A 16,471-nucleotide genomic window follows, 5' to 3' on the forward strand; every position below is an offset into this window, starting at 1 on the left:
TACAACAGTTCATTTAGTGAGTTCAAAATTAGACCGGCACTGGAAAAAGTGACTTAAGACCATTTTCCACACAACCATTGCAGCATCCCCATGGTCATGTGACCAAAATTCAGATGCTTGGCAACTGATTCATATTGATGACAGTTGCAGGGTCCTGGGACCGTGGTCATCTTTTGTGACCTTCTGACAAGCAAAGTCAAGGGGAAAACCAGATTCACTTAACCACGTTACTAATTTAAGAACTGCAGTGATTGACTTAGCTGTGGCAGAAAGGTCATAAAATGGGGCAAAATTCACTTCTCAACAGAAATTTTGGGCTGTCCTGTGGTCGTAAGTCAAGGACTACCTGTATTTAATTTGACAATACAATGAATTACCAATGATACTGATAATATTTGATCATGGCAGACAAGTGTAGAAACGATATGAAAATAAAAGGAGAAACTTCTGCATTATTGTACTTATTATCCAGCTTCTCCCATAGAAAGGTAGAACAGCTTTGCTGAAGAGCTAAAGACTGTTCCAGCAAACAAGTCTCTAAGAAACATGATGCACCACAGTTCTCCATTAATCTTAGATTTTATGTTCTTGCAGAAAAGTTGTGAAATCTTTGCAACAAATACAGGAATAGTTTTTTTTACAGTAAACTTTTCTTCAAGAACTATGAAATATTGAAAGCTGACCACCCCATTCATTTCTCAGTGGCTTGTGGCTTGCATAGAAAAGTGGAAACATTGTGGAGTTGGAGTAAGTCTAGAATGGTGATACTCTGTGGTGGAAAATTACAGTACAATTCAGTGTAGGACTGTACAATACTTGACCATAACATCCTAATTAGGACACATGTGAAGACTTAACTCTCTGGAGAAGGCTATCTTGCTGGGAAAGGTGGAAGGAAAACAGGACAATCAGCAGAAGGTGGATAGACTAGGTTTCAGAGGTAATGGAGATGACATTGGAAGTTTGAAGGACCAAGTTAGGCAGATTATTATGATTGGTTCCAATGTACTATTACCCCAACAGAAGGATCACAAACCAAATTACTGTAAATTGTTCAAGGTATGATACATGTAAGAGGTGCTAAAATTACCTCTTTATTATACATCACAACATATGTAACATAGAAATGGCAAACTTGAAAGTTTTTTTTACTAAACTATATATTGCTTACAGGTATATAAAGAATTATTTCTTTGGCAGGCAAGCACCAAAATTCAAAGAGGATAATTTAAAAGCATTTTTATTTTAGAGTGATTATCTCTCGCTAGATATCTGACCACCTTTTCATGGTCATTGCTTCACTATAGTTAAAACAGCACCTGAATGCCTACCTTCATTTTTATTTTTTCTTCAATTTCTAAGCTTAGCCTTACAAGAGAGTGCTTGTTGAAGAATTTTATTAGTGCATTTGCCACAGGTACAGTCTTAAACAAGCCAAGATTACACAGCCCATAACGGAATAGGTAGATAACCTTACTCCACAAAACTTCAGCATATTTATTGGTAAAACTAGCAATGCTCTGCAAACCAAGCTTCACAATATTAAAGTCTGCTTTCTTCACCATGTACATCAAGTATTTATTAAGCAGTGTGTAAACTGTTCTTGAATACATTGTTTCCGGCAACTGAATATTATACTAGCAAAGTTTTAGAGCACTTTTGTATCAAAGTGAAAAAACAGGAGAAAGAACTCTAGAGCCTATGACTTACATATGTGGGCCTTGAAAATGTGTTTGTTTCTTGTCCAGAATTTTACAAAAGCAGGTATGTGCCTGGTGAACCATAAAATACAGTAGATGGGTTGTGAGCATAGTGAGTCACATCTACACAGACCTGATCTACGCATATCCCAACAGAATATCCCATTTAGTATTTTTATAGAACAGTTTATTTAAACAGCAGTTCAATAACCTTAATCTATTTACATGTCTTCTATATTCCCAGACCAAATATTTTATTATCCTTTCTTGCAGCAACTAATGTCTTTAGGATACATTTTGCCCTTCCAGCATGCAAGTTTAATTCAGAAATGGTTTAGATGAATTTTCCTTCCTGCAGCTTGGACCAGGGAAGAATGCAGCCAGTTCTTGCCTCCAGCTAAAATCTTAGCTTCACTTAGGGAAGGGACAATTTCTAATCAAATGCCATGTGCTAATACTGAAAGCTGAAGTAGCCACAGTTCACAGCGCGTGGAAAAATAGTCATTTCTTCCTTATGGATGACAAAAGGCATTCCTTATTTGCTTAACTAAAAAGAATAAAGCCTCTTTAGGCAAAATGTGTTCCTATGAATACACGTTCAAGGTATTTTTCTAAGGCATTTTGTTTATGTATGGCTATTACATACTGCTTCATTAAGGCATATACCTATTCAACCAAAACATGATACCATGCAATCCTTCCAAACATTCACTAGCCAATTTGAATAAGGTGATGCTGAGATATCCAAATTAAACTTTTCTTCATAAAAAGAATCTTGTCACCAGCTTTGAATGCTATTCAGCTGGTGTGTACAATTGCAATTTCTTAACAGGCACAGGCCTAAATTAACAAATTTGAACTCTGTTCTTCCAAAATTGAGCATCAATGATTAAGAACTGCATACTTTTTTTTGCTGTTCATTAGCATGTGGAATTAAGGCTCTGTTAACCTGATTGCCAGAAAATAGAATGGCATAAGGCCTATGAATTCAAGATTTCCCAGCTCGTATTAAACATCAACAACAACAATCTGGCCATTTTGAAGATACATTTCTTTTCTGTAACTTTTATCAGCTTTGCAGCAAATGGTACTTCAAAAAGGACTTCAAATACTGACCCAACTGGACCATTAAAATCATGCTACTGATGGCCCATGGCTGTTGTTTATTGCAACCAGAATATAGCAGACACTTGGGACATCAGAATAAGTAGCAGGCAGTATGGAATGAGAGGTGGTACTCTACTGATCTGGACCAAAGTTAACATTTGAAACTGGTGCCCTGAAGATGCTGAATGCAATGACTCCTCAGCTTTTGAATATCAAAAACAGAATATCATCATGATGCCGACTAGGAAAGGATAACATGGAGAAATAAGCCTCAGAATAAGCACATGCGCATTGTTGGTCTTCACAGTCTTTTATCTATATCTGCATAATAGTATGAAAAAAAATTGACTTGAGGTTCAGTATAATAAACTTGCTGCTCATGTAGTTAATATAAATCTACCATGATTTTCAGGGAGAGGTAAGATTTCCCATTTCAGGTTTGAAGCCATTATTCAGTGCCACATCCACCTAAGCTTCCAACCAAAAGCAAACAATAGCACAAGGCATATGTGGAAATTTTAAAACTTATTATGTCTGGCCACATATTCCCAAAACTAAGAATTCAGAGAGTTGGAAATACAAGACTTTCCACTTACAGACTGAAGATCCAACAATTTAAACTGTTAAGAAAATCACATGGTTTTATTGTATAATGTAGCACTGTAACATGTGAACAACAAAAAAAAGATCAATTATTTGAGTTGGCTTCAGGCTGGCTATTCTTTAATATCCTTTTGTTTCTTTGGGTTATTAGAGAAACTTGTCAGTACAGAAACAGAATCTTTTGTATTATGGATTCTTCCCAAGGCATGCTGGTAAAACATACCCTTCCTTTGTCAAATGCAGCTAATTCTAACTTCCAAACATCATGCACAAGGAACTCTTCTAGTGGCACAACATAAAACTCTTCGGAAGGGTAAGTCACAAGTCTTGCTTGCTTGCCATGGTGTGCAGGTTTGTGTATGATATTTGGAATGTTCCATGGTGTGATTAATATTGGTAAGAAGGAGAGGAGGAAAAAAAAGACAGGTGCCTCAGGGATGCCATTTCAACCATAGTTGTGCAATGCTAGCCTGAACATGTCATTGGTGCAAACCCAAGCATCATTGATGTTCTTTAATAGAAATATCTGGTGGAATCCGATAACAGGATCTTCATCGGCCTGCCAAGACAAATTAAAAATAAAAATGTTAGATGCTTTTGAGCAGTACAACAAATTCCTGTAACTGGAATCAAATGTTGTCATGCATAATTCTTGCCTTACCAGCAATTCTTTTTGACAGAAGCTAACATTTATCATTTTGTCTCTGTGCAAGAACACAACATGCATTTTTAGTCATGATGATGCAGAATGTCATGAATAATTAAATACCGCTGGAAACTTAAGTGCAGTTCCTGACTACTGTAATAATTACTCAACGTCCCCCAATTTAATGTTTTTCAGATAAGTTTCCAAAAATTCTCAACCAGGAATTTGGAACAATGGGTTCACATGACTCCAGCATTCACTTAACAACCATGATGATTTAGTTAATGACTGCTACCAAAAGTGTTGGTCTGGTCAAGTGGATGCCCCAACTTAGAACTACAACAACTTAAATCCAGAAATCTGGTCTCAATTGCAGTCATAAATTGAGGAATAGCTTTAAGTTTAAAACTGGATAATGAACTAAAGTTTCAGTGATGTTTTTATGACTACCTACGGTGGAATCGTGTCTTCTCATAATCATTATGAAAATTAACTGCATACACTCCAGCAAACATAATACTTTGGGGTTTTGCAGTAGAACCAAGTAAAACCTTGATTTACTAGGAACTTCCTACAATGGACTTCACATTAAATGGATGAATTTTCAATCCAGACCAGTGTTTCTCAACCTCTTTAATGTGCAAAATTCCTGTACTAGCACACTGGCTGGGGAATTCTGGGAGTTACAAGTCCACACTCTTAAAGTTCTCAAGGGTGAGAAATACTGATCTAGATCATTTATGTACTAAATGACCAATTCAGTGCAATTACTCTCTAATGTAACATACATTTTATACAATAGACATTTCCCCAATTAGTCTGTTAAAACAAGGTTACACTGTAGCTATTATTAATAAGTTGAGGTACATGGCATTGCAAGACTAAGGCTGTATTTCCACATTGTACTAACTCTTATGCTTGTATGTTTTGTAAATCCAGTCAGTGCATATAAACCATATTTGTGGCTTAGAAGAGTGTAAACTCACCCAGCTGTGACTTAGATAATTATGGTTAAAGAAATTGTAGCTTAGCACAACAGATCGACTAGATCTACATGTTAAATATTTGCTAAAGATAAGAATGAACCATGGCTGTGGATAGCATGTTGTCAGCAACAGGCAGTCAGGGTTAAACCAAACTAATTTGTGTTCTGGAACTGGAATTTTTGTGCTGGCTTCATAAATCTTTCCAACTTCCCCCCAAAATAGCCTGAGACAATCCTTACAATTGTGTGCCTAGTCATGCTACCAACCCCTGTGGAAAACTCCACTTAGAAGTCAAATCAGCTTCACAGAAGCATCTTGATATTTCAGAGTTCCCAGTCGGTACATCATGTTGGCTGGGAACAGCTGTCCAACTTATTGGGATAGTGCCAGATTAGGGAAAGTCAACACAGAACCATAGAGGAGAGATGCAAGAGCATCTCCTAAAAGTTAGTCCTTCTGCAACCAAACATATTTGTTTCTCTCTGCACCCAACGTGGAAGAGTGCAGAACAGCATGTGGCCATTGCTTGTACATCCGAGCTATCTGAGTCCTTGTGGTTTCTGAGCTTAGCTGTTTTCTTGCAGACATCTCATTACATCACCTACAACTAGGTAAGATCACCTAGCACTGACCAGGCTAGTTGAATATTTAAACTTCTACAAGAAAAGAACCAAGCTGAGAGCACCAAAGACTCCACAGTTCAACCCTGAGCTACAAATACTCTTTTCTATCGATTCCAAGATCCATCCTTTTACTGTTCCACTCTGAAAACACCAGGCCAAATCCACTCTTTAAGCCCACCTTTTCTGTGACGCCTTTTGTTTAACCCTTGAGTCCTCCTTAACTGAGAGAAGGCAGTCAATACAATTGTGTTTGCCCACTCTTTGTTTTTTGCATCCCCCTTCCTTATGAATGAAACTTCTGGGCGTTGAGACAAATGTCTGTTTATGAACTGCATGCTCACAATGGATTGAACCGTTAAGCTGCCCTCCGCCCGGGGACCCTGGTGTAAGAAACAAGTTGCACAGCTGCACCTCTAGGCACGAATGCAGACAGTTTTCAGACATAACAAGGCAAGCTTTCATTGTATGCCACGCCAACGTTCCAGACTTCTAAGCAGCACTGTATCCTCAAGGTGTTAAAGTAGCAACCGACTGCTATCAAAACACTACATTAACTAATTGGCAGCTGCTTCTGCAAAGAAAACTCCACCGCTACTCATTTCGAGTGTCATCAACCTGAAGCAATCCACACTGTCATACTGCAACCCTCCTCAAGTAACACACAAGCAATGTTCATGCTGTTGCAGGATCAGGTGGGGCAGAGGAACAAGCAGAATGCTTCTTACTCAGAGGGGCAGCGAAGATCAGAGAATGAGGTGGCCAGAAGGCTAAACATTGTGGAGTGCTAGCCTGAAGACTTCATTGGTGCACACCCAGGCCCCTTGTAAGTTTTTCAACAAAAAGGTCTGATGGAAACCTAGAATTTGGTCATCATCTGCCTGAGCAGGACAGGAGAAAAACATTTATGATTTGAAAATCTCAAATGCCGGAATCTTGACAGAAATCTGACAGGGATATATTCTTGGCCCCTACTAACATCTACGGGGTTTTCTATTCTTACTGAATGTTCAGAAGAAGCAGTGCTGTAAAAAGAGGAGCAGGGGTCACACGAAACACTAGGGCACAAGAGAGCTCAGTGTGACTCATCATATTTATAGCTACTTACAAGCTACTCTCTCCAGTTAATTGTTTATTATTAAGAGCAGATGGACCGTGTTATTGTATTCAGTTCAAGTCTTGAAAACGCGTTAAAAAAATGGCCAAATGGGATGCAACTTTGTAAGCCTGTTGCAATCGTGTGTTTTTTTCCTGCTTAGTGACCATGGTGTGTAACAGTGAAGGTGCAGGTCCCAACTGTGGTCACTAAGCAAAGACTACTTGTAAGGTTTCAAAGACAGCAACGAACACCTTGAGTAGCCCTCAAGAGCAACCTGGCAACTAATTCTCCCACCACAGCACTGGTGTAATATGGTCATATCACAGCTGCCCAGACAGCACGTAGACGGCTACGTTTTGTATCAGCTGGAACTTCTGAGTTGTCTTTCAGGACATCATCATAGCCAGTGAACTGTAGTTAAAAAATTGCAGATTTTGCCAATTCCGCTATGTGGTTTGCTCAGCTCAGAATGTGCCCTCCTTATCTCCAAGTTGCACTAGGCTCATTTCTAATGTAATATGCTGTGCCCCATAGAATATTAGGAATCCTCTCTTCTGCCTGTTCTATCATGATGGGGTAACAGGATTTTTTTTTTGCACACGACTTCATTAAGAGACTCATTAAGAGGCTCGGAATGGTTTGCAAATAGCTCTGGCCCTGCTTTTCAATTGGTTGCAATAAAAAGATATTACTCTTGATTCCTTCCTAGCAGCCACCATAAACAGTCTTTGCAGCCTGTTCTCACTGGGCCCCAATTGTATGTTATGCATAAAGGAAGAGAAATTATAATAACCGCAAGGAAGAACCCAGTCACTTAATAGTTGAGTTGGGTTTGTGCACTCAGCTTTGCTGACAGAATCAAAAGCAGACTGGTTTATCTGGGATGCTGTCTTGAGACATTAAGGCTGGCTTAGGCTATAGCTGTCAAAGTTCTGGCAATCAAACTGAGCTATCAAACAGGTGACGTAAACAGGTTGTGAACGGATTCTTAACTAGCACTCGCAATCAACATTTCCAATCTGAACTCTCACAATACTGTCTGGGGAATTGGAAAGTGAAATTCACTCATTTGGGAAGCACCTGGATAAGAAAAAAACTGTTCCAAATATTTCTTCCCTGCAACCCAGGCCTGAAAGTGGACTTACTTTAAGTTGTCCAACTACCATACTGAGTATACAGCTGTCTGGAGTAGGCTGATGATCTTGGGATGTGATGCTGTGCTGTATTTTCTGAAAAGGAAGGCTCTGGAAGAGAAGGGAGAAACACAGAAGGATCTACGGGTCACCCTCGTTTAACAACCACTCATTTAGTGACTGTTCAAAGCTTAGGACGGCTCTGAATGAATTGCAGACACGAATGGTCTTGGGCTGGCTGCAGCAATCCCATGGACACAGGATCACCATGGGCAACCTCCTTTGCCAGTTTCCTACAAGTAAAGACGATGGGGAAGCTGGCAGGAGGTCGTATGTGGTGACCCTGTGATGGCCTTGAGAAATGATGTGCGATTCTCTTAACGATCTCAACCGGAAGCGTGGGGATTTCCCTCGTTAAGCATCCCGGTTGTGCAGTGTTGCAGCCTGCAACTGGCTCACTTCGCAATGAAAATCCCAGTCCCAATCACTGCCATTATGTGAGAACGACAGGGAGTCCTCGACTGGCGACCGTTCAAAGTTACAACGGCATTGGGGAGGAAAAACGACTCGCGGCCGTTTTTCCCACTTTCAACTGCTGCAGCATCTCCTTGCGGTCACATGAACAAAATTGGGCCGTGTGGCAAGTGACTCATATTTATGACGGTGGCAGTGTCCCGAGGTCGTGTGATCCCCTTTTGTGACCTCCTGACAAGCAAAGCCAATGGGGAAGCCGGGTGTACTTAACAGAGCAGTCCCAAAACGTTCCGGCTATGCAGACTGGAGGCAGCAGTGGGGGAGGGGATGGGTTTGCATGTGCAACCTAATTCGCACAGGCGCAAATGGATCTTTGCACGGTCATTCGCATGGCCATTTCCCAACAGGCTGTGGGGCCGGTCCGCGGACCTGGGGTTTGGGGACCTCTAACTTAACAACCATGTTACTAACAACTGCAGTGATTCACTTACCAACTGTGGCAAAAAGGTTGCAAAACGGGACAGAATTCCATCTCATTTAGTTGTTTTGGGCTCAACTGTGGCTGTAAGTTGAGGACTACCTATACCTGAAATGCAGAGGTTTACGGGGTAAATGGCACCCCTTTACCTCCTGGGAAAGACTCTTATCCAAATTTGTGGCGGACTTCTCTTTGTACATTTTAAATAAAACTCCCGAGTGATAATAGTGTGCCATGAAAACAATGGTGCTTACTTACAGGAGAGTAGATTTAGATGAAAATATTAAGATGCCTATGTCCAGGGCATAAAGGTCAATTAAGCCAAGAGAAGGCACCTCATGGCCTGCATGCAGCTGCCCGCCCAAAGAAATCTGACTTGCAAGGTGACATTTATTTCACTGTAGAGCTGGGACAATTTCTAGAATTTGGGAAAGGGGATATCTTAGGCTGAACATTAGGACTACAACGTAACAGAAACTTACTGAGAGTTTTTCAACAATAGCTACTTTGCCCTGAAATTGTAGTCCTTCCCATGTAAGGCATGAGGCATCTATCTGAAACAACAAAACAATCATCTGCTTAGAAGAAACAATATTTTGTACGCTAGAAATAGTAACATATTGTTAAAAATAAATTAGTAATTTCCTCAGAGTCAAAACTAATTCGAGGCAATCTTTATATATTAGATAAACACAATATATTAGTGACAAAGAGTAAATACAATTATGCTTAAGATTAAATTAATCGTAAGGTATTGCCAAACAATCTTGTGAGAGTGCCAGCATTACTGACCCCAAAGGAAGAGGGAGGTAAATGATAAAACAGCCCACAATAAAAACATCTGTTTCAGAGTTACTTACATATATTGATCCTAACTGAGTCCTGTCTGTATCAAATAACTGATAGTAATGCTGTACAAAGCTGGAACCAATCTGTTCCCAAATAGGTTTGTCTCCCATTCTGAATTCTCAGTGCAGCCAGCAACTGGAAGTAGAAGAAAAACATAGGATATTTGCCTTTATTATGGACAGGTTGATGAAACCACTGACCTAGTGTGTAGCTGTTGTAAAAGCAGACAAATTCCATGTAGGAGAACATAATGAAAAGAAGCAAATATTATCAACATCTATAATGTGACAAAACATAGAATACTGTTTACAGTTCTAGTCACGCCATCTGAAAAAAAAATTGAAGCAGTGGAAGGAATGTGAATATACAATGAAGTTGCCAGGTTTGAAGCCTGATGCCTTAACTACTACACCAGGGGTAGGCAACCTTGGCTCCTTGATGACCCGTGGACATAGCTGGCTCAGGAATTCTGGGAGTGGAAGTCCATGAGTCATCAAAGAGCCAAGGTTGCCTACCCCTGCACTACACCAAGCTGGCTGTTTGCAGTTAGCATAAAATGAAATACGGAATAGCATTCAGTTGGATGAAGATGCTTTCATCAAATTGATGGGTCAATTCCTTTTAAAGCAAGTACGTTTAATAAACATAATGTCAATTACCAAAAAAACCCAGTACAACTCTTTTCAAAAATAGTAAACTATGCCTCCTTGTGAACCGCAGCAAAGCTATCCAATCAAGTTATAAGTAGACAGTCCTCAAATTACAACCAACACTGGAACTGGAACTTCTGTCATTGAGTGACGTGACCACACCTCTTACAGTCGTCCAGGTGTGGCTGTTAAGCCAGGACGGTGTGATTGTTAGGCAAGAACCTCATGCTTCTTCTGCCCTGCCAGGCTCATCTTTTCTTTAACAATCTACCACTGAGGGGGGAAAGTAAAGAAGAGCTGAGTTGTGATGGCTGGGAAAGGAAGGCAAGCCACATGATGGAGAGGATGGGGGCAAGGGGAGCCAATCTGAAAAAGACCTTATGACACTTAACGATTTTTAAGATATTAAAAGTTTAAAGGCCAAATCCTCTTCTCCGTCACGTGGCTCACTTTTCCAATGGCCAGAGGTGTGGAATGGGCAGCTTTATGAAACTGAAGGAACCCCCTGGCGCGCACGGCTGCGGAAGAGAGCAGGCCACGAGCAAAGGTATTTAAGCTTTGATTGAGGGAGAAGGGCACCTGCTACCTTGCCTGGCCATGCTTGTGATTCCAGGACCCGTCTGTCACCACCAACGTCCTGAAAGATCGCCAGTCCTGGACACCATGCAAGAACCCGGCAACCTAGGTATCCCAGTGCTGACAGCATGTACGGCAGTGCCTGAGGATCTTTGTGAATGGGTGTTGCCTCAGGTGACATAAGCTGCAGGAAGCCTGTGTTTCTCCCCTTCCTCCAGTTGTTCTGCCAACACCCAAAACAGTCTCTCTCTCTCTCTGCCATCAACTCTCCTGCTTTGCCTGCTGATGGAGAGCGGGCAGCTCCCTTTGGCAAACAGGGCTCCGCGACCCCGCCATGCTCACCAAGCATATTCCAGGGCTGCCCCTTAGCCGGTGCGTGGATTCCAGGCCACCAGCAGGAGGAAGATGATGGTGGTCAGTTGCGGGCAATGAGGGTAGCAGGGGTATGTGGTGGAGTGCAAAGATGGTGGAAGACAGGTGGGGTTAGGGGAGCTGACATCCTCCCGCGGTCAGAAGTGCAGGGGCCTGAATTTTGATCACATGACAGTGGAGGATGCAATGGCCATAACTTTGGGGACCAGTCCTAAGTCCATTTTTTTTTCAGTAGCATTGTAACTTCAATCGGTCACTGAACAAATTATGGCCATAAGTCGAGGACTACCTGTAAACCTATTAAAGACGGAAATGGAAAAGAATTCCCCTAAGATGATCCTCAAAAAAATCCGCCTGATTAGCACACCGGAACAGCTGCATCATGTTTCCTGAAACGGCTACAACCGTTTAAAAAAAAAAAGATTAAGGGGTCAATTATTCTTCACAACTACTCAGGAAGTATTTAGATAGCTCTAATGGTGACAAATGTTTGAAGCAGAAAAGAACAAGGTAAAAGAAAGATTGTTGAGCGCTCAGAACAAGATAGCTTAATCTGTCCAGTGTTTTGCAACAGTACACACAGCTTGACTTGCACATTCATTTTAATCTGGGATTAATGTGACCATGGAAACGTGGTCAGACAGTTGAGAAAGGTTTTCAGATTCTGGCTAGCTGGCTGTTCTTTAAAATGCTGGGCAGCCACCGTAAAATATCAGTGAGCTTCTCCTACTTTAACCCTGATGTTTCTAATGAAATGTAATGTTACCTGTGCTTAGAAAGTTCAGCAGCGAAAGGAAAGCACAACCCATCTGCAAGGCTGACCAAACTTTTTCAGGGCACAGAAAAGTATGTAAATGGAAAGGCAGTAAGATTTTATCTTATGAAAAGCAAACGAACGTGCCAATACCTCTAGATTTTTTTGACAAACTGAAGCCCATGACATAGCTGTAAATTGCACATCTCTTCAGAGTGATTGTGTGTCTGGATGGAGAATAACAGACTTCTGCTGAACCCTGGCAAGACTGAATGGCTTTGAGTTTTGAGGCCTTACAATTGTAGGACTATTATTATTTTTGATGCTGGATGGGATGGCCTTGCCCCAGGCCTCATGTGCAATCTGGGGTTCTTTCTGGACTCATGACTCCCGCTTGAAAAGCAGACGGCAGTCGGGGCCTTCACCCAGCTTTGTGGAGTTGTACCTGCATCAGGGGACTCTGCTCACTGCCACTTATGCCTTAAGTCACCACCCAACTGGGCAACTGTAATTGCTCTACATTGGGCTGCCCTTGAAGAGTATCTGGAAACTTCAGATGGTGCAAAATGCTGCAGCGTGGACAGTTGTGTGTGCTCCTAGACTGGCATACAACACATCTCTCCTCCACAAACTGCACTGTTGGCCAGTTTTGCTTCCAGGGCCAATTCAAAGTGCTGGTTTGATCTTTAAAGCACTTTGTGCCATGGTATTTGACTATCCAAGAAACCATCTCTCCTCAATTACATCTGGCCATCCCATCAGATCTTGCAGAAAAGGCATGCTGCGGGTTTAAGGAACTACACTTGATAGATCCCAGAAGGCAGGCTTTCTCTGCCACGGTGCCCACCTTTCATGGAATTTCTCCTACACTTATAGAATCTTGTCAGGAAGTGAGGTTAGCTCCATCCCTGTAAACATTCACGAAATCTTCGGGTCAATTCCTTTCAGCCCAACCCACCTGAGAAGGATATTGTTTTGGGGGCGGCAGGGGGAGAAATAGGAGGGAGGAGCTTTATGTATGTTCACCGCCCAGAATCACTTTTTGGTGAGATGGGTAGTCTTGAAAATTTTTATTTATAAAAATCACTGTAGGCAAGTCCGTCAGAATACAGAAGCTCAAATCCAGCGATTTTACAATTCCATTCTAATTTTTTCCCCTAAAAGAAAATGCAGTCTAATCAGCCTACCTTCTGGTTACCTGCACTATATTGCTTCTTCCAATGTAGATACAGCAGCTCTACTTAAGAATTGCCAAATTTTGCTATCTGGATTTTTTTTTGCTATCCACATCAAGGAGCCTTATATTACTTTGCATTTTGTTCAGAGTTTGCTAAACTGGTGCTATTGTGACAACTCCTGAGATCCTCATCCAGCCAAATAACTATACTTACAGAGGGAACTTCAAGAGTTATAACTGATCCGTTCAAAAGGCATCTGATTGCAAAGGTCTGCATTAACTACCAAAGTGTTTGGCATGTGACTCTTCTGATCGTGTAACATTTATAGACATTTAGGTTTTATGTTCTATATCCCAAAAATTAGGAAGCTGCACATATTTACTAGTCCTTCCCTGCTTGAATATCTTTCGCATCTTTCTCAAAGCTTAGGATTCTCAAAAAATGGATGATTCTAAGCTGCCGATTTCATGTCCTAATTCATTTATGCCAACATATTTCTATTACATTTAGTACGGCAGCTCAATTTTATAACTTTGATGCAGGGTTTTTTTTTGGCACCTCAGCTTATACTCTCTTACTGTTCAGTCACTGCTAAGTTTAACCACTTTTATAGATCACTCAAGCATCCCGCTATTTTTCCTTAGAAACATTATTTAGGAACCCAATCTGCATTTGTAATTTATCTTTCCACGAAATCGAGAAAGAACCCTTAAGAAACTTCCCGTTAAGAGGTAGCTTGATATACAACCAAGGTTTCTCAAACTCGGCAACTTTTTAAAAGATCTGGAGTTCCAACTCTCAGGATTTCCCATGCTCTTTGGGGTCTTTCTGCAAAGTCCAGACATCTTAAAAAAAGTTGCCGAGTTTGAAAAGAGGCCCGATGCACACCTACTTGAAAAGAAGACGACAAAAAGAGGAAGAAACCCCAATTCTACGTCTAAAAAAAAAGTGGGAATCGCTTTGCCGAGAAGCGCGCTGCTCCCCCGAGATCGACGGCACGCGGCACCCGTCCACCACGTGCACAATCGACACCAGCCATTCCCTTAAAAAAAAAGATCCATTACTATCTTTTTAAGCCTTACAAATTTAAGGGGGATAACCCGAGGACTGGAGGGCGGGGGCGGCTTCGCACTCTGCCCAATTGCTCCATCCCGAATTCTGGAAAGCAGCGGCCGCAAAAAAAAAAAAAGAGAAGAGAAGGCGGAGAGGAGGGGGGGAAGCAATTCCCAGCCCAGCCCAGGGACTTTCAAATTGCGCGCCTCCAGGAAAAGCACGTGGCCGCCCAAGACCACCCGGGCGCGGACCTTGCCCGTTCACACGTGCATTTCCCCGCAGGCGCCGAAGGGAGGAGGGGGGCAGGTCTCCCGCGGCGGGCGGGGCAGGAGAAGAGGCGCCCCGGGATTGAGAGAGACTCTCGAGGCGGGGAGGCGCCGAAGGGCTGCGGCGCCCCGACACGCCCTTTCCCGGCCCTTCCCTACGCTGAGGGAGGCTGGGGGAAGAGGGGGCAGCGCCCAAGCGCAGGCCCGCGGCCTCAGCCTCTGCAAAGCGGGTCGCCTCCGCGGCCGGGCCTTCCTGTCGGCCTCCCCGCCCGCCTCAGGCGCCCCGCGGACCCCGCGCTGCGGCTCCTTACCAGGCGGAGGGCGATGGCGGCGGCGGCGACGAGCGGAGCCCGAAGCCCCCGAGCGCAGCCTCACTGTCTCTCTTGCCGCTTCGCCCGCCGGCCCGCCTCTTCCGGCCACGCCCCCCCGCCTCTCTCTCTCTCTCTCTCTCTCTCTCTCTCTCTGTGTCTGGCGGGCGCGGGGCACCATTCCCCGGGCTGCTGGGAAGGCGAGTTTCTTCGCGCTCCCTTTGCCGTCCAGCCTTCGGCGGACAAAAGGCGGGGCACTACATCTCCCAGCAAGCACCGCGCGGGGAGGCGCCCGACCCGAAGGGGCTGCTTAGGAAGGGGATTGGGTGCCAAAGGCTGGTTGTTTTATCTACGGCCTGATTAGAACTGGGAGCCCGGCTCGTTAGGAGGGTGCTTGGCTGGCTCTGAGAAAGTCCGGCTTGGAATGACCCGTTATAAAGCAGCAAAGAGGTAGCAAGTATTTGAGGGGAGGATATTTGCTGCCTGTGATAGCAAACACCGGAGGACTTCAAACTTGGTCCTTTTACGACTTGTGGACTTCAACTCCCAGAATTCCTCAGCCAGCCTGGCTGAGGAATTCTGGGAGTTGAAGTCCACAAGTCCTAAAAGGGCCAAGTTGGAAGACCCCTGGCAAACACGATATGCCAGCTCTTTGCTTCAGCTCCGCCACTTATGGGTAGTTCTCGACTTACGACCACAACTGCATATTGCATTTCTGTGGCTGAGGGAGACATTTGATAAGTGAGTTTTGCCCCGTTTTACGACCTCTCTTGCCTCAGTTGTTACATGAAATCACTGCAGTTGGTTAGTTAGTTACCCGGTTGTTAAGGGAATCTGGCTTCCCCACTGAGTTGTCAGACGGTTGCAAAAGGGGATCACGTGACCTTGGGACACTGCGACTGTCATAAATAGGAGCCTGTTGCCAAGCATCTAACCTTCGGCCATCACATGTTCATGGAGATGCTGCAAAGGTCCTAACTATGAAAAACAGTCATAAATCACTTTTTCCAGTGCCACTGTAACCAATTAAGTCGTGGACTACTAGTAGTGTAGTCCTGTGTTCTGAAACAAAGGTCTAGAAAGTAGCAAGTATTTGGGAAAAGAACATTTGCAGCCCGTGATAGCAAATACCAGGGGTCTTCAAACTTGGCCCTTTTATGACTTGTGGACTTCAACTCCCAGAATTACTCAGCCAGCATGCCTGGCTGAGGAATTTTGGGAGCTAAAGTCCACAAGTCTTAAGGTTGTCAAGGTTGCAGACCCCTGGTCTAGAAGGCCAACACCGCTATGAATATTTCTGCCTTGGAAAAGGATTGGAACAAAACTGATCTAGTTCCACAGACGATCTTGTAGCACACATTCGTCATTTTAACCACTATGTGATTAGGAGGCTTTACAAACCTGAAAAATTATGATTGAGAAAGGCAGGGTCTGTTAAACGAGCAAGAACGGAATGTAAACAGTCCCCACAGTGAGCATCTTTATTGAACGATCCTACCAAAGGGTCAGAAAATCACAGTGGAAACTTTTGTATTCTTCAGAAACTTTTCATCAGTTTGAATCTGAACTTTAATCATCCTGTCGTGCATTAGTACTTCATCTCTCCGAATTTTTTATCT

General features: G+C 43.0%; 1 protein-coding gene across 1 annotated transcript; it reads right to left on the minus strand.

Annotated features, from left to right (window-relative positions):
- Positions 1 to 1,109: 1,109 nt before the first annotated feature.
- Positions 1,110 to 14,972, minus strand: NUTF2 (nuclear transport factor 2). Its single transcript, XM_083370875.1, has 5 exons — positions 14,856 to 14,972; positions 9,707 to 9,830; positions 9,329 to 9,400; positions 7,907 to 8,005; positions 1,110 to 3,969 (listed from the first exon to the last, which is right to left on the minus strand). The coding sequence occupies exons 2-5, from the start codon at positions 9,803 to 9,805 to the stop codon at positions 3,856 to 3,858; spliced, it is 384 nt and encodes a 127-aa protein (XP_083227001.1). The 5' UTR covers positions 9,806 to 9,830; positions 14,856 to 14,972; the 3' UTR covers positions 1,110 to 3,855.
- Between the last annotated feature and the right edge of the window lie 1,499 nt (positions 14,973 to 16,471).

This window comes from Vipera ursinii (assembly GCF_947247035.1).
Source record: "Vipera ursinii genome assembly, chromosome: 10".
NCBI classification, from domain to species: domain Eukaryota; kingdom Metazoa; phylum Chordata; class Lepidosauria; order Squamata; family Viperidae; genus Vipera; species Vipera ursinii.

Coding starts and splice junctions, on each gene's coding strand:
- NUTF2 (XM_083370875.1), bottom strand. CDS start 9,805: ATGGGAGACAAACCTATTTGGGAACAGATTGGTTCCAGCTTTGTACAG. Junction 9,401..9,706: donor CTCAGTTAGGATCAATATAT/GTAAGTAACTCT, acceptor TTGTTGTTTCAG/ATAGATGCCTCATGCCTTAC. Junction 8,006..9,328: donor CTATTGTTGAAAAACTCTCA/GTAAGTTTCTGT, acceptor CTTCTCTTCCAG/AGCCTTCCTTTTCAGAAAAT.